The 25,781-nt window shown below is 33.9% G+C and overlaps 1 protein-coding gene across 3 annotated transcripts in view; it reads right to left on the bottom strand.

Moving 5' to 3' along the window:
* ABCD2 (ATP binding cassette subfamily D member 2) overlaps positions 1-25,781 on the bottom strand; it is a 105,724-nt gene that overhangs the window by 66,043 nt on the left and 13,900 nt on the right. For all 3 annotated transcript variants that reach the window (XM_044677858.1, XM_044677860.1, XM_044677859.1), the window contains exons 4-6: positions 16,410-16,575; positions 15,493-15,587; positions 10,171-10,316 (exon numbers count right to left, since the gene is read on the bottom strand). In XM_044677858.1, coding sequence (XP_044533793.1) covers positions 10,171-10,316; positions 15,493-15,587; positions 16,410-16,575 — 407 coding nt within the window. The remainder of the gene's footprint in view (positions 1-10,170; positions 10,317-15,492; positions 15,588-16,409; positions 16,576-25,781) is intronic.

Below are 25,781 nucleotides of genomic sequence, written 5' to 3'. Positions count from 1 at the left end.
TGGTTAAAGTCATACTTTAAAAAAAGACTGTGCATTTTATGCCACATTCTTTCATGATCTCATGACTTTAGAAACACATAAATCCTAAAACCAAGGCATTATTGTACTTGGCATATTTGGGGGATTTTATTTAAGAGATAATATTTTCTGAAATATAAACTTTTGCCAATACATCATAAATAACTTTCCCAAAGTAAGTTACTAAAAGAGAATAGAAAAGGAAATGACACCATTTTAAAAGATACTTTCTATGCTGTGTTCATAAATGTACGTCCATGGCATGGCTTTCTCCTACCCACAAATCCTTACAATTATTTTCTATTTTATCTCCTCTCTACTTGTCATGTCACTTCTGACATCTACCACAACTTTAATGAGAGATCAGAGAGGAAATCTTTTCTAAACTCCTTAGGAGTGTCCTAAAGAGCACAGCAGTAGGCAGCAGAGTGGATAGAGTGCCAGACCCAGTGTAAAGAGGATTTAGGTTAAAATCTGGCTTCAGACACTTCTAGCTATGTGACCCTGGGCAAGCCACTTAACCCCAATTGCCTAGTCCTTGGTGTTTATCTTAGAATTGATATGAAGACAGAAGGTTAAGTGTCTAAAAAAAAAAAAGCAGAGCAGTGGAAAGAGGGCAAAATGAAATGAGTCACATGATATAATCACTCCTAATTTCTATTACATCTTTTAAAGAAATGATAGACATGTAGTATTCCTATATAATATGTGTGTGTGCGTGTATATATATATATATATATATATATATATATATATGCAAACCCTTGTCCCTTTTCCCTAACAATTGCAATCTTTCTTTCACTTCCCACATTTGCCAAATGGTGAGGATAAGTAAGGAATAACCTCTGGATTATTTTCTTTACAGTACTTTTATTCATTCCCACTATGAAAATTATTTCAGTGTTCTTCCTCATAAGAATCATAATTACTTTCAACTTGCCTGCAAACTTTTCATTTGACTTCACAAACCCATGTGAATAAATTAAGTACATAGTATTGTGTCCACATTTGATCTACACAACAATCTCGTGAGGTAGGTGCTTCTAATATTCCTATTTCACAGAAGAAATGGAGGTTGAGACATTAAATCTACAGTCTATACTAATTAATGAATACAAATATAAAATATTTCAACATAAGCAAAGAAGTTACAAAAATATTATTATTACAACACAAGATTATTCACCACAATTAGGTTGGATTGATGCCATGAATTCAGGGATGATTAATTATCAGGAAAATAAAAATAATTGTTGTTGTTGTTGTTGAGTAATTTTCATCATGTCTAACTCTTCATGACCCCATTTGGAGTTTTCTTGGCAGAGATACTGGAGTGCTTTGCCATTTCCTTCTCCAGCTCATTTTATGGATGAGGTAACCATGTGAGAAAAATCATTCTTAGTACTATATCAATTGATTTCTAATATTAATTTATAACATTGCTTTTTATGTCCAAACCCTTCTCCCATTCCTCACAGTACTAAGAATGTTCTTGCATTCCTTGTCCTGGAGCATCTTCTATAATTGGGATAATTAAGATTGAGAATGTGAGTTTCACTCTTTCCAGTAAACAAAACTGGCTCCAGACAAATATATCCAGGGGCAGCATGGTTGTGTCTTTGCTTTCTTTCATTATTATGAACAATAGAAGTCTAAACTTAATGAGACAACTCAATTTTCAATCAAGATCAGCAAGGATACTATAATCTTATGATTACACCTCCATGAGGAGGAGCTGGAAAATATTAGCCCACTGCCTCATTAGGTATCCACCAATTAGAAATGCTTTGGGAAGTCTAGGGAAGGGTTAAATAGTGATCTTTCAGAAATATATTCAAATGACTCAAAACTCTGAATGATCTGTCTCTGGTCACTGAAAGAGAGAGATTATGGACCATTAATTTATTGATTATTATCAATCAATATTCAATTGATTCAATAACCAATAAATTGTTTTTCTTACACAGAACCCAGTCTCTTGGAATTTTAACTCATCATAAAGGCAAAAAGGGTTAAGTGATTTGCTGGTGGCCACAGAGCTAGCAAGTGTTTGAGACCAGATTTCAACTCATGAAGATAAGTCTTTTTCAATCCAGACCCAACACTCTATCCACTGTGTCACCTAGTTTTGCCCATAAAAATAAGACAATATTAATTACAAAAATGAAAATTACATGATTGTATTAACAGATAAAAAATAAACAGCCCCCAGAAAAGTGAAAACACTGAAAAATATAGATATAAATGGGACTTTCCTTATTCTGATAAATAGTAACTATAAAAAACCCCAAGAGTTAGTATTATTTTTAATGATGGTATCAATCAATCAAAAAGTATTGATAAAAAACATAGTATATGATATACCATCCTAACCACACCATGCTAAAATATTTGCTTCTAATAGAAATACTTTTTAGTGAGATCAATGATAAAATGAGGTCCATTGCTATAGAAATTATTTGACACTGTTCAAATGATTTCAGTTGTGTGGATACTCCTTTCACCAAGGCAAACTAGCTATACTCTAAGAGCTTATATGAGAGAGTTGAATTCTAGGAGCTAAAATGCTGGAGTAAGAGACACTCAGCTCACCCAAACCCTCCAAATACATAAATCACAAAGGAAAGCAGGAGGGAAGCCATGTCTCACTAGAGTAAGGATAGAAATTAGCCCAGAAAGTGTGACATTGGAGAGAACCAGAAGAAAAGATATGAGTCCAAAGTGTTCTATCTGGCTAAGGCAACAAACCAGCAGAGTGGAGGAGCAGTCAACAAGGGGAGTGAAATTCAGCTGGATAAAATAGCTGCAGGACTCCCAACAAGAAGCCAGGCGCCAGGCCATCCCCAAAAAGTACACAATAAGGGACCCCAAAACACCTGGATCCACCCCAAACGCCAGAGGAGTTTATAATGCAAACTTGGAACAATGTTCCCTCTACTCAAGGAGGAGAGCAGAACTTCAACAGATAAACATGGTAATGAATGGGGGAAAATAATAACTAGAAAAATGAGCAAAAGATAAAGAAAAAAACCTAACCTTACAGATTTACTTTAGTGACAGGGAAGATCAAAATATAAACCCATATGAGTACAGCAATGGCAGAAGGGAAACGTGAATCTTCAAAGAAAGAATATCAGGCTCCAAAAGAACTCTTGGAAGAATTTGAAAAGAAATTTTAAAATCAAATAATAAAAGTAATGATAGAAAGATTTAACAACTTAGAAAAACTCACTGAAAACTTTAGGGGATATAATTATAAACTCCCTAAAGATTAGAATAGGCCAAATGGAAATGGAGGTAAAAAACCAACTTACCTAAAGACTTAGAATAGTAGAAACACAACATATAGGGATAAATGACCTTAGCAACCTAGTGTTTGATAAACCCAAAGATTCTAGCTTTTGGAATAAGAACTTATTATTTAACAAAAACTTCTGGGAAAATTGGAAAACAGTATAACAGAAGGTAGGTCTAGACCAATATCACATATCCTATACTAAGATAAGGTCAGACTGGATATATGATTTAGATATAAAGAGTGATACCATAACTAAATTAGGGGAACACAGAATAGTTTACTTGAGAGATCCTTGGAGATGGGAACAACTTATGACCAAACAAAAGACAGAGTATTATAAAATATAAAATGAATAATTTTGATTATATTAAATTAAAAAGCTTTTGTACTAACAAAACTAATGCAACCAAGATTAGAAGGGAAACAACAAACTAGGAAAAAATTTTATAACAAATGTTACTGATAAAGGTCTCATTTCTCAAATTTATAGAGAACTTAGTCAAATTTATAAGAATATAAGCCACTCCCCAAATGACAAATGGTCAGAGGATATGAACAAGCAATTTTCAGGTGAAGAAATCAAAGCCATCAATAATTATTTGAAAAAACATTCTAAGTCACTCTTGAATTAGGGAAATGCAAATGAAAACAATGCTGAGGTACTACCTCATACCTATCAGATTGTTCAATATAGTGGTAAAGGAAAGTGGTGAATGCTGATGAGGATGTGGCAAAATTGGGACACTGGTGCATTGTTGGTGGAGTTGTAAACTGACCCAACTGTTCTGGAGAGCAATTTTGAACTATGCTCAAAAGGGCTATAAAATTGTGCATAGCCTTTGATCTAGTAACACTACTAATGGGTCTGTATCCCAGAGAGATAATAAAAAAGGGGAAAGGGCCTACTTGAAAAAAAAATTTATCATAGCTCTTCCTGTAGTGACAAAGAATTGCAAATCAAGGGGATGTCCAGCAATTGAGGAATGGCTGAGCACATTGTGGAATGTGTTGGTGATAGAATACTATCGTGCTATAAAAAAATGATAAACAAAGAAGTGATAAGCAAGATGGTTTCAGAAAAAAGAAAGGTTTCAGGAAAAGCTGGAAAGATCTGCAGGAACTGATGCAATGTGAAATAAGCAGAACCAGGAGAAGATAATACACAATAACGGCAATATTATTTGATGATTAACTATGAAAACTTGGCTACTCTAAGCAATGCAACATTCTGGAACAATCCTGAAAGACTTATGGTGGGGAATGCTATCCACCTCTAGAGAAAGAACTGCTGGAGTTGTCTTTCATATCAGTACATTTGTGGTTTTATTTTGGAATTTTATTTATATATAAGTATAGTCTTAAAACACTGACTAATATGGAAGTATGCTTTGCATGACAATAAACATAAAATTTAGAAAACAGAAACAAAACGAACAAGCAAAAAGACTAGAATGGGCCAGATAAAAAATGGAGGCAGAAAACACAGAAGAAAACAACTCCTTAAAGAGTAGAGTTGGTCAAATAAAAAAAGGAAACACAAAAGCATAATAACTCCATAAAACTTAGAATTGAGCAAATGGAATTTAATGAAAACATAAGGCATCAGGAAACAATAGAACAAAATCAATCGAATGAAAAAAAAAAGAAAATCTGAAATACCTTACTGATAAAACAATTGACTTTGAAAACAGATCTAGGTGAGGTGATTCTAGAATCACTGGAATACCTGAGAGGTATGATTTAAAAAAAAAAAAAAAAGAGCCTGAACACCATATTGCAAAAAATTATCAGGGAAAACTGCCCTAAAATCCTTGAACTGTGGAAAATAGAAATTCAAAGAATCCACTGATCACCTCCTAAAAAAGACCCTTAAAATTAAACATCTAAGGATTATTAAAGCAAAATTCAAAAACTCTTGGGCCAAGTAAAAAGTACTGCAAGCAGCCATATGGAAAAAATTCAAATATCATGGAGCCACAGTCAGGATGACAGAAGCCCTGGCAACTTATATATTAAATGACTAGAAGGTATGGAGTATGATACTCGAAAAGGCAAAGGATTTAGGCCTACTATCAAAAATGGCATGCCTAGTGAAACTGAGCATATTTCTCTAGAAGAAAAAAAGTGACATTTAATGAAATATAGGATTTCCAGGCATCCTTGACAAAAAAAAACACAACAAAACAAAACCAGAGCTGTAAAGAAAACTTGATGAGCAAATGTGACACTCAAGAGAAAAATAAAATGATAAGCAGAAAAATAAAAACCTAAGAGTTTCAATAAGATTGAATTGAGTACCTTCATATCTGGAAAGGTGATAATTAAGATACTTAAAATATCTATGATACTCAATATGTTTAAGGTGCTTATTTGAGATATCTAAAATAGTTAAGATACTTCAGAATTTATTACTAAGACAATAAGGAGTATACATAAAAAGAAGGAAGGAAGAAGAATAGGATGAGTTGAAATTCCCAAAAATAGAAACAAGAAAGAGGAACACATGAGGAGAAGAGAAAAGCAAAGATGGAAGAGGATAAATTATCTCACAAGAAAAGGTATCTAAAAGTCAAAACAGTGGAGAGAATATGGGGATATGGCAAGCAATGTTTGAACCTTTCTCTCACTGTAATTAGCTCACAGTGGGAATAATACCTACACTCAGTGAGCCAGAGGGGCAGGAGATAGTGGACAAAAAGGAGGGCAAATTCGGGGAGGTGACGATTGAAAGCAAATCATTTGTCAACAGGGAAAGGAAAAAAGAGAGAAGAGGGCAAATGGGGGAAAATAAGATGGAGGGAAACTTAGTAATCATAACTGTGAATGTAAATAAGATTCGATCACTCATAAAACAGAAAAGAAAAGAAGTATGGATTAAAAACCCAAATCCCACAATATGTTGTCCACAAGAAACATATTTAAAGCAGGGAGACACACACAGAATAAAAGTAAGATGCTGAGGGCAGCTAGGAGGCTGGGTGGATAAAAATCTAGTCCTAGAAACAGGAGGTCCAGGGTTCAAATCTGGTCTCATATACTCCTTAGTTGTGTGACCCTGGGCAAGTCACTTAATCCTAATTGCCTAGTCCTTACCACTCTTCTGCCTTTGAACCTATATTTAGTATCAATTATAAGACAGAAATGAAGGTTTTCGTTTTTTTTAAGTAAGGGGCTAGAACATATCTAATATTTCAACTAAAGTAAAAAAGAAGGGGCAGCAATTATCATCTCAGACAAGGCAAAGTAAAAATGAATCTATTCAAAAGAGATAAAGAAGGTAATTACATCTTGATAAAAGGCACCATCATGAAATAATAGCAATACTGTTAATTGAAATTTGGGAGATGCCATCTAAAAGTATATATATTTTCTATGGACATGTGGGAACTATCAAACTACATTTCCCGTGGTCCAACGGGTTTCTGGTTCCGGTTCTTTGGGCGTGGGGACACCTGCGTCACCACACAGAGAACAGTTTAAATGAGAGGAAATCCAAAAATAAGCCCTCTTTAGCTACCTGAGCGCATGGAGGTAACAATAATGACTGGGGCGGCAGTTTTGAATTCTTACTGGCGCATGGTCTAATGATTTTACCAGCATGGCTATGGCTTTTATTAAAATACTAATTTCTATATTTATATCAGTCTTTATCATTTTTAATTGTAACAATACTAAACATATATACATCAAATAGCATAACTTGCAAATTCCTAAAGGAAAAGTTATATGAGCTACAGGAAGAAATAGTAAAACTTTATTACCTCAAACTTCCCCCATCAGAAGTAGACAAATCCAACCAAAAAATAAATAAGAAAAAAATTAGAGGTAAATAGAAATTTACATATAATAGACTTCTGCAGAAAACTGAATGGGAATAGAAAGGAATTCTCACCAGTATATGGTACCTTTACAAAAATTGACCACTTAATATAGCATAAAAACCTCACAATGAAATGTAGATGCAGAAAAAGCCTTTGACAAAATACAACACTCATCCCTTATGAAACATGGGAATAAATGGAGCTTTCTCTAAAATGATTAATAGAATCTATTTAAACCTATCAGTGAGCATTATCTTTAATGGGGACAAACTAGAATCCTTCCCAATAAGATCAATAGTGAAGAAAGGATGACTATTACTATTTAATATTGTACTAGAAACTCTAGCTATAGCAATAAAAGAAAAATCAATTAAAGAATAAGAATACGCATTGAAGAAATAAAACTACCATTCTTTGCAGATGATATAATGGTATACAAAGAATCAACCAAAAATCTAATAGAAAAATTAACAACTTTAGCAAAGTTGCAAGATAGAAAATAAACCCACACAAATCATCAGCATTTCTATATATTATCAGCAAAGTCCAGTAGCAAGGAATGAAAAGAGAAATTCCATTTAAAATAACTCTAGAACAATGATGAGCAAACTACCGCCTGTGGGCCAGATGTGGCCCCCTGAAATATTCTCTCCAGCAGCACAACATTATTCCTAATCTGACGAATACAATGAGTAGGATACAATACAATGAGACTTCGAAAGAGTTGCCTTAGAAACAGACTGACAGATGAGCATTTTCTTTCCTTTGGCCCCCCTCTTTAAAAAGTTGCCCATCCCTGCTCTAGACAGTATAAAATACCTGAGAGTGTACTTGCCAAAACAAATGCAGGAATCATGAACTCAATTACAAAACTCTTTTCCTACAAATAAAATCAGACATAAATAATTGGAAAAATATAAATTGCTCATGGATAGGATGAGCCATTATAATGAAAATCACAATCATAACTAAAATAATTTATTGCCATTTTTGCCTATTTATTTGGCTATTTTTGCTATTTTTTGCCAAACTACCAAAAAGTTGTTTCCTAGAGCTAGAAAAAACAACAAAATTAATCTAAAAGAACAAAAGGTCAAGAATATGATAGAAGGAGGTCTAGCCATACCAGATCACAAACTATTTCATAAAGTGGTAATCATCAAAACATTCTGGTACCAGCTAGAAAATAGAATGGTCAATGGAATAGATTAGGTAATCATAGTTAGCTAGTATTACAAAAACTCAAAGATCCAAGCCATTAGAGGAAGAACTCACTTGACGAAAACTGCCAGGAAAACGAGAAAATAATATGGCAGAAATTAGACATTGACCAACATCTCACACCATATATCAAGAAAGAGTCAAAATGGATACTTGATCTAGAAATAAAGGATGATGCCATAAGCAAATTAAGGGAACAAGGAAAAGTTTACCTGTCAGAATTGTGGTTAAGGAAAGAATTTATGACTAAACAGGACATAGAGAACATTACAAAAAAAATGAAATGGAGAATTTTGATTACATTAAGTAAAAAGGATTTTGTAAACAAAACCAATGCACCAAGATTAGAAGGGAAACAACAAATTAGGGGAAAACTTGTATACAAAATATCTCTGACAAAGACCTCATTTTTCAAATATATGGAAAACTGAGTTAACTGTGTAACACGATGCATTCCCTAAGTGATATACGGTGGAAGGTTATAAACAGGAAATTCTCAGATGAGGAAATTAAAACTATCTATAGTCATATGAAATAAATGTTCCAAATCACTCTTGATTAGAGAAATGCAATTAAACCAACTCTGAGATATCACTTCACACCTATCTGATTGGCTAATATGATTATAAAGGAAAATTATAAAATGATGGAGGGGATGTAGGCAAACTGGGCCACTGATAGTGGGACTGTAAACAGATACAACTATTCTGGAAAGCAATATGGAAACACTCTTAAAGGGCCATAAAACTATGCCTATTCTTTGATTCAGCACTACTAGATCTGTATCCCAAAAAGACCAGAGATAGGGGGAAAGGACCTACTTGTACAAAAATATTTTAGCAGCTCTTTTTGTCATGGCAAAAATTGGAAACTGAAGGGATATCCAGTAATTGGGGAATGGCTGAACAAGTTATGGTATATAGTTGTAATGGAATATTATTGTTCTATAAGAGATGATGTACAGGATGAGTGCAGGAAAAACCTGGAAAGACTTCTATGAACTGAAATGATCTGAACCAGAAGAACAATGTTTATAGTAATGAAAATATTGTATGTATATCAACTGTGAAGGACTAAACAATTATCAGTAAAACAAGGTTCTCAGATAACCCCAAGTGGCTAAGGATAAAAAAATGTTATCAACAGCCAAAGAAGGAACTGCTAAAAGTCTGAGTACAGATCATTTTTTACTTTATTTCCTTCATAAGTTTTTTATTGTATATGTGATATCTGTCTTCTTTCAATGCTTGAGGAATATGGAAATACATATTGCATGAAAATACTGGTATAACTTATATCAAACTATTTACCATCTCGGGGTGATAGAGCGAGAGAGAATCTTGATCACAAAATGACAGAAAATATTGTTGTAAATTGTTTCTACATATAATTGAAATTAAAAAATTGTAACGTGACTAAAAATAATTCATATTAAATAGTCATTAATTTTATTCAGATATCTAATACTACTTTCAAATCAAATTTAGGAAAATAGACTCATTTTTTCAGGTAATATAATTTTCCTTTAGAATAAATTGTCCTTTACAAAATAAAAAAAATTGTGTTCTTAAATAATTCTCTACAGAAAGTCACATGAATGAATCAGATACAATTTTAATTAAAACATTCAATTTTTGTTTCTTCCCTATTTGCTTAAGAAAGTTGTCTTTTAAAACTGCTTGGCTAAAAAAGTCTGGAAAATTTTTTTAAAGTACAGGAAATCAGGGCAGGGAAAGGGAAATAGAATTTTGCTCCTAGTTGACTTTAATAAGAAATTTTCAACATCTTTGTGGACTAAACAGAAGTACATACCTTTGTGGAATATAGAACATATTCTGAGGTGGGGGTTTATAGAGGACTCCTTCATATACAGGCCATAGCCCACTTAAAATCCTGAAGAGAGAACTTTTCCCACAACCATTGGGACCAGTTATCAGAAGATGCATTCCTTCTTGTACCTAAAATAATTGAAAATGATAAACTGCAATTTTTAAGCCTATGAATATATTAGGAGATTTCCAAGTATTTCTTTCAAAACATTTAATGTTATATCAAAACACATCATTCATTCAAAAATATTTAAAACAAGTAGTCTAGGAGTTGCAAAGATGAAAACTGGGGCTTGATAGAAGGAAAAACTCTTAAAAGAATTATAGCTAAACAAAGTGTATTAGGGCTGCCTTAGGAGGTAGTGAGTTCCCCTACAAGTAAAGGCTTAACAATCACTTGTCAGATACGGTGGAGAGAACATACTTGTTCAGGTATGACTTAGACTAGTTGGCTTCTAAGGTCCCTTCTAATTCTGTGCAAGATATTCCACTAGATATTTTATCTGTATCTACATAATAACCCCGGAAAGCCATGATTTTAAAAAATCAAGAAATATTTATTAAATACCTATTATTAAAAGCATGTGCAGGGCACTATGCTAAGTACTAGCACACAAAACATCTTCCATGAAACAAAGGAAAATGTTTATCATGGCTAACATAATAAATTACATCTTCCTCTAAGCTCTTCAGGACAAAGAACTTTTTTTTAATGCCAAAGAAAATAATAATAAACTATGATTCTGGATCATCAAAATTCAGAGGAAGTACTTAATAAGTACACTCTTTTCATATTTGAGATGGATTATACTTATGGACAAAAATAACTACTCGAAAAATGTTTTTAAAAAATAACTAAGAATGTTACTACCATTTTTTTCACTGGGCTTATGGTTTCATTGATATATATCTTGGTGAAGAAATTTTATCTAGAAATGTAGATCAACAGTCAAGGTCTTGAGACACCTAGAAATTAAGTTGCTCAGAGTGAAAAAGTTAGCATGTGTTGGAGGCAGGACACAGATTTCCTGATTCATAGACTGACTTTATAATCCACTATAGCATGGGGCCAATCTGGTTAAAATAAATCCCATACTATTCAAATCAGATCTGTTAGATAATTCTTTGTAGTTGCTTATTTTCAAATTAAAATTCAACCAAATAATTTTTATAATTTATTATAGTTCTTTAAGAGAATGAAAAGTCTCTGCTTTGAAGCAGAAAAAACAACTTTTAGATTATAGTACTATGTTGATTATGATAAAATAATAATAGCATTTATATCATACTTTAATCCTTGCAAAGCACTTCAAAATAGCATTTCATTTTAACTTTAAATTTTGTAGATGAGGAAACTGAAGCAGAGAGAAATTAAGTGAACTGCCTGAAGTTACATCATTAGTAAATATCCAAGGTCAAATTTGTGCTTAGATCTATCTGGCTTCAGGGCTATGCCCTGTGACATCTAATTGCTTCAAATATAGTAATGAAGGGAGGAAGCTAGGGATACTTGGTGGATTTAGAACCCTGGAGCTCCTGGGTTCAAATCTGACCTTGGACATTTCCTAGTTGTGTGACCCTGGGCAAGTCATTTAATTCCCATTGCCTAGCCCTCACTCTTCTTCTGCCTTGGACCCAATATACAGCATTGATTGAAAGGTAAAGGTTAAGGAAAAAAAAAAGATAGTATTGGATATGTTTTTGCAACCTCAAACAAAGAATTAGTTTCCAATGGCACAATGGAGTACTTCCTGAAAGTATCACACCCTCTGAAGAATGAATGAATGAGATGAGAGTACTGTTGAAACTCTGTATTTCTACTAAGGTCTAATGGCTTCTAACTATTCACCGTGTAAAAAATGGTGTATATGAAAGGAATATGAAAAAAGAAGGGAATAAACGTACAAATGTACTTAATTTTCAAGTATATTAACTTATAAGTTATATAGCACAATATTAAGTAATTGGAAATAAATAACAAACAGTTCAAAAGAGATTTTAATATACAAAATCCATTTTAGAGATCATTTGGTTCAATCCCTTCATTTTGCATGTTAATAAAGTTAGACTAAGAACCATTAATTAATTTGCCCAAAATCATGAAATATAGATAATAAAGTAACACACAGCCCCACTTTGTGGTTTATAAAGAGTTAAATAATATTATTATCCAGATTTTGCAAATAAGAAAATTGAGACTGCAAGAGATTAAGTGATTTTCCTAAGTCCAACCGAAAGTTTCAAAGCCAGCGCTCCAACACAAGTCCTCTCCAGACTGTTTCTGGTACTCCTAATGTAATAGGTAGCAGCATTCAAACCCAGGTCCTCTGGTCCCATATCCACAGTCCCTTCTATTTCTTCAATGGAAGCTGAATTTCTATCTAAGGAAACTGAAGTCATGTTTACATCTCTCTGATATTTTTAATTGCTCTTAGTAAATTCCAATTATAGATTTTTTAAAAATTTAGCCTAAATGATTTTTGTTTTCATAACCCAGAATTAAATGAATATAAGGGAAAGGATATAACCTTTAATTTTCCTTTGTGTACTCATTCCAAAAATATTTAGAGGCAGCTAGAGAGTATAATGGGTACTGGACATGGTCAGGAAGATGTGAGTAAAAATCTTGCCTCACACATTTATTTGCTATTTGCATCAAAATATAATTTTTCTCAGCCTTCAATTTCTTATCTGCAAAACGGAGATAATAATAACAGAACAACATTGTTCTAAGGCTCAAATGAGATGTCATAAGTGTGTATATGTGCATATATATACACATAAACACATATAATAGATAGATAGATAGATAGATAGATAGATAGATAGATAGATAGATAGATAGATAGATAGATAGATACACATACATACATATATACATACATACACACACACACACATTGCACAGTAAATAGAGCACCAGGCATGGAGTAAGGCAGACCTGGGTTCAAACTAGCCTCAGACATTTCCTAGCTTTGTGAACCTGGGCAGGTCACTTAACCCCAATTATCTAGCCCTTCATGCTCTTCTGCCTTCTAAGACAGAAAGTAAGAGTTTTATATAGATATAGATATAGAAATCTTAAGTGTTACATCAACACTAGATATTATTATTAGAAAGAATGAAGTCAAATTGCTACAATTCCTGAAATAGTAGTTGTCCTTGCTGAAAGCCCTCACTGTGAGCTACACTGCACTGAACAGAGTTGGTAAACTAGCATTTATTAAGTACCTACTCTGTGTACAAGTCACTTTGTACAAGAGTGTAAAGATTTGGGAATGCAAAGAAATCTCTGAAAAAAACTCTCTGTTCTAGAAGAGCTCATAGTCTAATGACAAAATGCAAATAACTTTCTATAAGCAAGACATCTGCAGGATAAATTTATATGTTGGATACATTTGGGGTAATTTCAAAAGAAACTAAGAATAAGGCAGAATTTTTTTACTGAGAAAACAGAATTTAAACTTGTATCATTCTGGGTTATTTAGAAAAAATAGATAAATATGAGAGAGAGAGAGAGAGAGAGAGAGAGAGAGAGAGAGAGAGAGAGAGAGAGAGAGAGAGAGAGAGAGAGATGAGGAGGAATTTAAGAACCTTGTTCATTTTAATCAATAGAAACATTAAGAATTTATCCTGGTTTACTCATCCTGACAAGAAACAATGTTATGAAGGACAGAAAGGTTATAGGTACTTTAAATAATGATAAAGGATTAAAACATACTGTTTATCGATCCAGCCATAGCATTGCTGGGTTTGTACCCCAAAGAGATCACAGATAAACAGACTTGTACAAAAATATTTACAGCTGTGTTTTTTGTGGTGACAAAAAAACTGGTAAACGAAGGGATGTCTTTTAATTGGGGAATGGCTGAACAAATTGTGGTATATGCTGGTGGTGGAATACTATTGTGCTCAAAGGAATAATAAACTGGAGGAATTCCATGTGAACTGGAAAGACCTCCAGGAATTGATGCAGAGTGAAAGGAGCAGAGCCAGAAGAACACTGTACACAGAGACTGATACACTGTGGTAAAATCGAATGTAATGGACTTCTGTACTGGCAGAAATGCAATGACCCAGGACAATTCTGAGGGACTTATGGAAAAGAACACTACCCACATTCAGAGGAAGGACTACAGGAGAGGAAACACAGAAGAAAAACAATCGCTTGAACACATGGGTTGATGCGGACATGGTTGGGGATGTGACACTAAACAACCACACAAATGCAACTATCAATAATATGTAAATAAGTCTTAATTGATCACACATGTTAAAACCAGTGGAAATGCACTTTGGATATGGGGTGGGGTGAAGGAGGGTGAAGGGGAAAGTAAAAACAAGAATCATGTAACCATGGAAAATTTTTCTAAAAAAATAAAATATTTAAAAAAAATACTGTTTACCAGAAGCTACTGCAGAGTAGATAGAGATCAGCCCTCAGAGTTAAGAACTTGGTTTAAGACCTACTTCTAACATGTGCTGGCTCTGTAACCCTGGGGAAGTCACTTACCCTGGTAATGCCTCCGGAAATGCTAAGATTACAAATTGCAGAGCATGAATTGCTAAGTCTTTATTAGTTCTAGTCATTTTTTCATTTGAATTTAATTCATCAATCTTCACTAAAGTAATTAATACTTGTTAAGTTATTAAAACATTAGAATTTCACACATTTTTACTTTTATAATATTTCAAAGCAGTCTATCAAATACTTTTACATGCTTTAACAGTGAAGGTCTAAGAATTTAAATTAATACCCTTTCAACACAATTTATACAAGAGTGCAAGAACTAAAGATTGAATCCAAATTTATTATTTTCTGCTTAGTCTTTTCTAATAATAGCCACTGTTACATAAAGCAGTAATCATAGCTATGTCAGAATAAAACTTGTAAATGACTTGTAAATTACTAGCATATTTTAGCCATGACAATATTACAATATAGGCTTAGGTTTTAGAGTAATTCACATAAGAACAATACAATAAATGCCATTGTATTTTCAGATATTCATTTTAAAGGAAAAGTACTATTGGTCTTGTCTCTAATTTGACTTTCAAACTGTAAATATAGAATTAGAAAACAAATGTTTCTTTTTTACTGTTTTTAGAAGGAGAAATTGCATTATCTGCTCCTATTTGTAACTGAGATACCATCTTTCTTCATTTCCCCTCTTTTCCATATATATTTCTCAAGACAATTAACATAAAGAATATGAATTCTGAGATGGTTTGTACTATGTAATGTGATTGCAACAATTGGAAAATTCTTGAATAAATAATATAAATAATAAATAAATTAACTTACTTTGAAGTTTAACTTAGAAACCACAACTTCTCCAGCTGGTGTTATAATTGGAACATTTTCACAAATAATTCCATGGTCAACATCAATAACTTTTCCTAAAAGTTAAGAAAAATTAAAAATTTGAAAAGCATCACTTTGACCAATCAGTTTGATATATGAATAATAATATAGAGTATATTTTAAAAATAAGTTAATAACAAAAGCAGTTCCTAAAGTTACAAAAACAAAAGTCAAGGTCAATTTTTAGAGGCAGATCAAGAGTGGTTTTGGACATTTTGGCAAATGTAATTATACAAATTATTCTGAAATGGTTTATAATTTTTAAATTTTATCTTAAACTTAATATGATTATTTTTAAAGTAGACTTTAGTATATCTGTTCTATTATTTTACCCCCAAAATAGTTTTCTTCTGTTGTTTTTCTTTTGTACAATGATACTACACAAAAATTAATATTGAGGTTTTTTAATCATGCAATAAGAAAAATACAATAATAAGAAAACTGAATAATTGAAATGAAGATTATTATGTGAAAGCTTACATTCAAACTATTGGATTTTGAAAAAATTCACTTTGGATAAAAGTATAAAATAGTTCATTACATATTACTTACACAACAATATAACAGATGTCTTTAAGTTAAAATATCATGACATTCATACTAAACCACCAGGAAATATGAATTTAAATTTTAAACAACTCTTTCTGTCACATGCATAGTTCACAAAGATGTCTCCGCTAAATTTGTCACAGGTCAAATATTTTAATTTAAGGGTAATTTATTTCAACAGCTATTGATTTGCAAAGGAGCATTTATTATGCCTGGTTAAAGGCACTGGCATCTTATAAAAAGCATTTTTGATCATAAATAATGAAAGATTTTAATATAGGGAAATTTTTTAAATTTTAACTTATTACCTTTGATTTCCAAGGTGTCACTGAGAAATAATTCTATCTTATCTCTAATCCCGGTAGGATTTTCAGTCTCTTGAAAAGCAGTTCTCTTATAAATTCCTTTATTTACTTCATCAAAGACCCAAAACATATTGTACACTCGAGCAGTATAGCCTGCTAATTCAGTGATCTAAGAAATGAAACATTTGTTAATATTATACTCTTAATTACAAAATTAATTACTAAATAAATTTACTAAATAAATTATTAAATTACTAAATAAAATTACTAAATAATTTTTCCATTTTGTCAAATCCTTAATAATGATACAAATGTACATTGATACCACAATTCTTATTATAATTAAATAAGACTAATAAATGTACAAACAAAAATGACAAAATATAAAAATAAATTTAACTGAATATATTTTAAACAATGAGGTATTATTATCCAGAACTCTTTTTGCTTCAAAGACCTCAGGTTCCAGAGAAATTTACTGTGTTAACCTAATATATAGTTCCAATACTTGACATTTTGGATTTTATTTTGGACACACAGACTAAAAATTTTATTTTTGCCTTACTATTATATCTAAGTTCACTAACACCAACCAGTCTTCCTGAGAAACCTTTTACTCCTGCTTTTCTACTGAATCACTTGTAACCTGAATTGATAACCCTAGCGACTACTACTGGTTGACTGACTATACTATCTTGGTAAATTAACTTTGCTTCACAAGCATTCTTGCTAAAATTTTGTGTTTTAAAATCAGTGTAAGAGGGCGAGACTTTATCAGTCTTTAATATTTAATATTCCCTGACAGGTTTCAGTCTGAGAGATGAAATGGAAGCTTGGGAGGATCTGGTCTGTGGTCATGCATGACTAAGTGGCTGATACTACGTGATAACAAAAAGTCCTCTAAATGGATGTGGAAGCCAGAACTATTGACTCAGAGTTGCTGAGCTAGAACTTTAATGAGTATATTAAAAAAGGCCATCAGTTCTGTCGTTGTTCTTTGCTTTTGTGGCTGTGAGAAGACAGGACTACCAGAAAACCAGGTAGGGGAGGGGAGGCAGTCCTGTTTCCTATCTGATGATGACTGCTGGAAGCACCTGGGTGCTTCTTTCTCGTTCATTCTGTTTTGATCTTAGGCAAATAAATATTACAAGATGAGTGAATTTAGAAAACTTCGTGAGTTTTGAAGATCTAGACATCTGTCTATCAGACATCTCATTGGACACCAGAGCTGAATGGTATAAGTTTCTCTGGCCACCAGAATAGTGGTTGATGGTAGTGGAAAGGACTGTAAACAAATGCATAAGGTCAGCATCAGCTTCAAGGAGCTTGATCACTCATGGCAGAAAGAAAAGCTAGCATTATACACAAGAAACATCATTCTCCATTTTTTATCAGCAGCTCTGCTTGGTTTAGTCTCCTGGGAATATCATGCTTCCCCCAGGATCACCTAAAAACTCATCACCATGGAGACTTACTAAGTTTTTTTATTCAACACCATCTCAGATCCCTCAGATGTCTCTCCCCTCCAATTGGAGAGCTAGAGGGTGAGATAGTAAATTCCTCCCCAAACCTACCTTTATAGTGGGCCCAGAACTTTCCAGGTAACTCTCCATTTTCAATAAGTAGCTAAGTTTGGTTTAAACTGCAGGGAATATCATACCTTTCAAAACCACACCCTACTCCTGTCTTTCACCTTCCTTTTGTATATGGTCTCCCCCTTAGGCTGTAAGCTCCTGGAAGTCAAGGACTCTATCCCTTATTCTTATTTGCAGAGTTTAGCACAGTGCCAGACACATAGTAGGCACTTAATATTTATTAAATTAAATTTATTGAATCCAAAGTCAGCATCACCTTCAAGGAGAACAATCTCTTGTGGCAGAAAGAAAAGCTATCATCATACTCTAGAAATGCACTGATTATCAGAACCTAGCAGAGACATACACCTCTGAAGAATTTCATTAGGATTACTTAAGTATTCCTGGGGTTAGACACATATTATCTATGTGTAGACCTTGCAACTATCATAGTTTAAGTCTATGTTTATACATTGTTTATACTTTGATTATACATTGGAAGATTGCACCCCAATTTTAGGAAGGTGTTTTATAACAATTATTTTTGCCTTATTTTCAGAGTAAACTCTCTTTATAAGAATTAATAGAGTTTGAGAATCAAGATCAACAGTACTAGAATTCCAGACTTAATAGCAAACCCTAAATCCATGAGGGAAGAAGTAGTCCCTCTGGGGATGCCAAACTTTGGGTGGTGGTACAGTTTGGGGAAATGCTCCCATAGTAGCTATTACACTGATATCAGATACATCATCAAGTTTTTTAAATAGAAAGTTCAATTCTATATGATAGCTGGTAGATGAAACCAATAGTAGAAAAACAGAAGGCAAAGCCATGATGATTGAGTAGTAGGAAAAAGATCTCCAATACAAGCTCTTCCACACAGATGTAGAAAATATAAACAAATGAGTACTAATTGGAAAACCTAAGAAAAAAATCTTAAAGAGTCATTTTTCTAGCCCAAATTGACATGCAGTGGTAGATAGAGAGGTCTGCAGGAATTGAAGAGAGTCTGGACAAGGATGATCACATGAAGCATTCTATCACAGTCATTGAAATAGGTCCAAGGCCATGCAGCTGGTGTAATGCAGGTTTAGCATTGCCATGTTTGACTTAGGCAATCCTATCAGTTGCCCTGGATGGAATGTTGATGATGGCATGAACCATGTGCCAGGTGCCAACTGGCAGTTAAACTGAGAGTATAAAAACCCCTGGAAACCCAAGCCTGGATTCTGTTTTCCCCTGACTTCACCCTGGCCACTCATCTACCCCTTCCCCTGGGCCTGGGTGGTGGGAGTGAAAGGGTTGAGGGAGGTAGATCGTGGGTAGGAAATTCGAATAGCTTAGATCTTAGGACCTTCTTTAAGAGCAACTCAACAATATCTATTTTCATTATCAACAAGATTAGTCAATAGACCTGGTCAATTACCTAACCAGAGACTGCTTTACTCTGACCAAGGGCAGGGTGCCCTCAGTCTTGCAAGGCCTCCAAGGACCATCCACTAGCTTCAGCCATTTTATCTATTACATAGGATAGTGTTACCAAACCCTCTTACCTTGCCCTGTTCCTTCCCCAGATATCAATAAATCCCATAGCTTTTAACCAGACAATCCTGTGGTTAATTCCTTACCACAAAAGGCTAAGAAGGATAGGCAACAAGGAGGGAATTCTGAGCAGTTAGGACTGGCACAAGAATCCATTGCTGAGGGCAGGAAACACTACAACTACTTCCTGCCCGTCTGCCATTATCCAATAGGAGGCAGCTTCCTCAGCAGGGAGGGGACAGCTGCCTGACATCTTAAAGGAGCCTAGCAACTAGCAGTGAGTTTCACTAGCCATTTGGCTTTCTGGGTTTGGATTTGAACTTAAAGCAAGTCCATTCCCAACTGAGTTTGCTCATTACTTTATAATAACCAACTCGAACATCCTGCTTGCCTAGCCATCGGCTCAAGGCGCTTAGTGATCCTTCATCCCTTCATAACACTGGGTAAGAAGAATTCTCAGCTCCAGCACAGACCTTGTACCTCATACAAGAATGCCACTACCCAGTTCTTTGCCACAGAACCAAAGCAGACTGAAAAGACTTGTGCTAAGGAGTTGTATCCCAGTGTTGAGAAATGGTCATGATCCCTAGGCTGCATAAATGATAGAGGAGCAAACTCAAAAGCAAGTAGCAGCAATATGGTCTTGGTTCTAACCTCTAGCCCAGTCTAATGTCCACACAGTTTTGTAATTCTGAACTAGCAGGGATTTCCAGTTGGCTCAACGTGACTGAGTCCAGCAATAGCCCATTGCAATGCCAACTGAAGCAAACCTAAAGATGTGTTGATCAAGCAAAGGTTAAGAACTTGTAGAACTCAGACTGGGTAGGCAACAATTGAACTTTTCCCTGGATTGAACTCTTTGAGAACACTAAAAGCTTTCTTGGTCTCAGCCTGAGCTTTCCCTAAGATCTTAGAATAACATAACACTTAGTACCCCAGGAAAACAGTGGTAGGACCCCAGGATACATGGTCAGCTTAGACATTCCCTCTAGATATGTACAGAACCTGGCCTTAATATAAAGTAATCTGGAAGCAGTCTAGAAGAATGAAGGGGAAAAAAAGAATCACATGTATAAAAAAAGCCAGTATGGTGTCAGGGATCCTTAAGACACAAACCCAGAAGAGAATGACTCTAAAATATTTACAAGCAAGTCCTCAAAGAAAAGCACAGTTTGGTACAAGGAATTCAAGTAGAATTCCTGGGAGAGATGAAGCAAAGCTTTTAAAAGTTAAAAATATTTACTTTTGTAAATGAAATTACAGTCCTAAAGGAAAATGTCCTGAAAACCAAAAGGCAACTTTGGAAGAAAAAGTGAGAAAGGAATTAACAGCTTGGTATAAAAAGTATAAAACCTTACAGACTCCTTAATAATTTGTATTATATCAAATAGGAAATCGTGAAACAATAATTATTAAAAATAAAGTAAAAACTGAAAAAATAGAAAAAATGTAAAGTATTCCATGGTAGAAATAACTGACATGGAAAATGGATTTAGGAGAGGTAATTTCAGAATTTTTTAAATACTTGAAAGTGAGAAAAAAAGCATAGGTGTATTACTTCAAGAAATCATAAAATAAAATTTCTCAGATTTTTTTAAAACCAGAGAATAAAATATAAATAGAAAGAACACACCAGTCATGAACTGAAAGAAACCCTCAAATGAAAATTCCCAGGAACAATATTGTCAAAATTCAAAGTTTTCAGGTAAAAGAAACAACAGTGCAAGTAGAAAAAATTCAATAACTAAGGAATCAGTCATAATTACATGAGATTTCTCAACTATCACTTTTAAGAAACAGATAGCATGGAATATGGCATTTCAAAAGGCAAATAGAGGATTATAGTCAAGAATAACTTACCCAGGAAAACTAAGCATAATTCTACAGAGAGAAAATGGACCTTCAATGATATATAGAATTTCAAGCACAACTGATAAAAATACCAAAGATGAATAAAATTTCTGAAATACAAACATAGGAGCCAAGAGAAACACAAAAAAGTAAACAAGCGAGTGAGCAATTATAAGAAAATTAAACAAAAAACAAACTATAATAGGGTCTCTTATCCCTGGTTCTTCTTTCCACAGTTTCATTTACCTGCAGTCAAACATGAGCAGGGCAAGAAAGTGCTGGAGACCTCCCCATGGTTTCATAAAATAAAATACTGGCTTAGTGGTACTCCCTGACCTCAGGCTCTTCTGCTTTCACTCTCATCTTTTTTTGCCTTCATTTTTTTAAGGATTTTTTGGGGGGGAGGCTCCAGAACCCTGAGGCAAGAATGAAGAGACAGAAACATATATATTTACTAGACTAATTCATGATTATATTATGACTGAGTCATTTTGATTTTGTATCAAAGTGTTTCATGTAATTGCTTTCCTATATATAGGGAAATATCTGTCTATCTATCTATCTATCTATCTATCTATCTATCTATCTATCTATCCATCTCCTCTGTCTATCTGCCTTTCTCCTCTATCTATCTACCCATCTAGCCATCCATCAATCTATCTATCCATCATCTCTCTCTATATATATATATGTGTGTGTGTGTGTGTGTGTGTGTGATTTCTCCTCCCAAATGCAGGCATTTGCTTATATGAGTGGTTTTAGCCATTCCCCGTAGGTCTTGAAGATAATACTTATAGCCCTACTATATTTACATTCTAATACAAGTAGATGACATATGTGTCTCCACAAAATTCTATCATCAGGGGCCATAATAAGAGTCTAATTAGACAGAAGGAAGGTGCTTGATTTTGTTACGTTTTGATAATTATCAAAGAAGAAAGGAAAGGGAGAAGAGGAATGTACTGGGAGTAGAGTGAGGAGAAGAAAGAGAAAGAATATTATTTCACATGATCAAGGTGTGCCAGAAGTCTATACAAATAAGGAGCAATGGGTACAAGGAGTGGGTAACCATTGAACTTCACTATCATTTAAACTAAGAAGGAAAGAATATATATGTGTGTGTGTGTATATATATATATGCATATATATATATATACACTCACACACAATGTTAGAAATAGAAATACATTAAGAAGTTCACAGGGACACAAGAGGTAAAAGGTAGAAGAGAGAGGAAGAAATAAGAGGGAGGATAGATAAGGAATGGATAAGCAAAATAAACTCTACCTTCCAAGGAGAGAAAAAGGGAAACAAAGAACCCGTGTAGGCTTTGAATGAGTACTGGCACAGATCTCACCATCCTCTTCTTATTAATAAAGAGGGAGTGGGAAATAAAGAGAAGGCAAAATATAATATAGTATGAAGGAACATGTACAATTATAAAAACTGTGAGGTTGAATAGGATGAACATACCATACCCATAAAATCCATCAATCAACAAGCATTTGTTTCGCCTGCTTTGTTCAAGGCACTGTGCTAAGCACTGAAGAAGACAGTACAATAGACTAAAAGGCAAAATCCAATACTATGTCTTTTACAAGAAACAAATTTTAAATAAAAAGATGCACACAGATAAAATAAGGAACTGGAGGAAAATCTATTACACATTAGCTAAAGTAAAAAGAGTGGTGATAAACATGATCTCAGACAAGGAAACAGTAAAAACGAACTTAAATAAAAGGGCTAGACAGAGAAACTATATTTTGATAAAAGTTACCAGAAAAACTATGAATATCAATACTAAACATATATGTACCAAGTGGCATCGTATCTAAATTCTTAAAGGAAGTTAAATTAAAGGGAGAAAAAGATAGCAAACTATAGTAGTTGAAGGCTTCAACTTAGCTTTTGCAGATCAATATAAATCTAATCAAAACCTTATCCCTTACTGTTTTCCCTCTTCCTCTTTGCTGTCTTTTGTCAGGGACCAGTCTTTGGGGATTCCCCTTGAAGGGAGGGTCTGGGGGTCTGGCTTAGGGGAGAGAAACGCTGGGCTGGCTGCTTCTCGGTGGTTTCTTTTTTCTTTATTTGGTGTCCATTCTCATTGATTTTTTAATGAAAGTCCTGAATAGAATATTAGAAAAGTTAGATATGATAAACATCTGGAGAATTTTGAATGAGAATAGAAAGGAGTGATTATGCAGAAAAATATATATATATATATAAGTGTGGATATGGATATAGATAGTTATAGATAAAGATATAGATTTTGTAGCAGTATATGGCAACTTGACAAGAACTAAAGAAGTATTAGAGCATAAAGATGTTACAAGCAAATGCTGAAAAGCAGAAATGTTCATTACAACTTTTTTTACCACAATGCAATAAAAATTACATTCAGTAAAGGAGTACTGAAGAAACAATTTATAGAGTAAATTAATCCTAAAGAATGGATGTAACAGAGAAGAATTCATAGAAATTATCAATAAATTCAATAAAGATAATGACCCAGGGCAGCTAAGTAACTTACTGGGTAGAGAGTCAGGTCTAGAGACAGAAGATCCTGGGTTCAAATCTGACCTCGGACACTTTATAGTTGTGTGATCTTGGGCAAGCCATTTAACCCCAATTGCCTATACTTTTCTACTCTTTTGCCTTGGAACCAATACTTAGTGTAGCTTCCAAGATAGAAGGCATGGGTTAAAAAAAAAAGATAATGACACAGCAAAGTAAGATGCATAATAATTTATATTATAATATCAACATTATAATAATGAGTAATTTCAAAGATTTTTGAGCTGAGGCAGAGCCAACACAATAAAGTAGCAAGGAAGCAATATGGCAAGCCCTCCCTCTCCCTAATTACTCCAAATTATTCTAAAAAAGGCACCAGACTGAATTCTGATGGGGAAGACCAAGAAGAAGCCATAATGAGTAATTTTTTCCAGCTTAGATGTACAAAGGGAAAAGGTCAGAGTAGCCTATGGTCACTAGAGAAGAGGTCTGGCTAGGAGCACATGGACACAAAGAACATTCAAGCACAAGAGAGATGTCCCAGGGCATAGTCTCATAACAGGGCAGAGCTACTTGAATAAGTGCCATCTGGAAGTGTTGTTACCCAATACGCAGTTTCAGGTCATAGATCTGGGACAAACTAGGAAGAAGCTCTGTGTCCAGGGACAGCATTCCAAAGTAAGGAGAAATGGGATAATGAGCAGCAGTGCAGCTCCCAGATCTTAAGAGCAGAGGAGAATCTCCATGCCAAATTCAACCCCAATCTGAAGCCTGCAAAGGAAAAACCAGGGCAGGAATCACAAAAGAAATAGGAGCCTGCAGTCCTGTCACTGAACCAAGGATGCTTTTCAACTGGTTTACAGTGACTGCATTCAGGAGTAGTCTATTGTCAGGTCAGGCACTGGTGGAGCTCAGAGCAATGGGGAAAAATCAGACTCTGCAGACTTTTTGCTTTGGAAACACTGAAAACATGTAGATCTCCAGCCTAATCTGTCCCTGAAATTCTGGGATAACACAATATTCAGTACCCCAAGAAAGCAGAAACAAGACAAACTCGAACTTTTTCTCCAGAAGTTCAAAATCAGGAAACAGACTGGGAAAATGATGAAATTAAAAAAGAAGCCCACCATAAAACAGCTATTATGATAACAGGGAAACTCAAGACACAAACTCAGAGGAAGAAAGTGACTTTCCAACACACACAATTAAGCCCTCAAATTGCAAAACAGCGTGGGCACAAGTTCAAGAGAATTCCTGGAAGAAATAAAGGAAGAGGCTTTTTTAAAGTCAAAAATATTTCTATAAAAAATAAAACAAGACTAAAGAGTCAAATTGGAAAAGAAATTAGAGCTATGGAAAAAAGAATGAGAAAGAGAATTAGCTTGGAATAAATATAATATTTTTAATAAGATTTTTAAAGAAAAAATGCTCCTTCAAAATTGAACTGGACTAACTAGACATCAATAACTCCATGAGACAATATGAAATATTGAAACAGTCAAAATATTGAAAAAATGAACATCCATAATTCCCTATACTTGAAAAAAAAGAAGAATATAGGAGCCTACTAAATTCCTTCTATAATATAAATGTAGTCCTAATACCTAAACTAGGGACAGTCAAAATCAAGAATGAAAATTCCAGACTATAGTTTTTCTAATGAATTTCAGTGCAAAAACTGCAAATAAAATATTGGTAAAGAAAATGCAACACCAAGAATATTCACTATTATAAGACTGAATTTAGACCAAGAATGCAGAGATACTTCAATATTAGCAAAAAATAATAATAATTAACAGTATTAAAAAGAATAACATGTGATTACACCAAGAGATATAGAAAGTTTTTTGACAAGATAAAACACCATTTCTACCAAAAATACTAAAATGCATTA

This window comes from Gracilinanus agilis, chromosome 5 (assembly GCF_016433145.1).
Source record: "Gracilinanus agilis isolate LMUSP501 chromosome 5, AgileGrace, whole genome shotgun sequence".
In the NCBI taxonomy this organism is placed as follows: domain Eukaryota; kingdom Metazoa; phylum Chordata; class Mammalia; order Didelphimorphia; family Didelphidae; genus Gracilinanus; species Gracilinanus agilis.
This window is presented reverse-complemented; position numbering and strand designations above follow the sequence as displayed.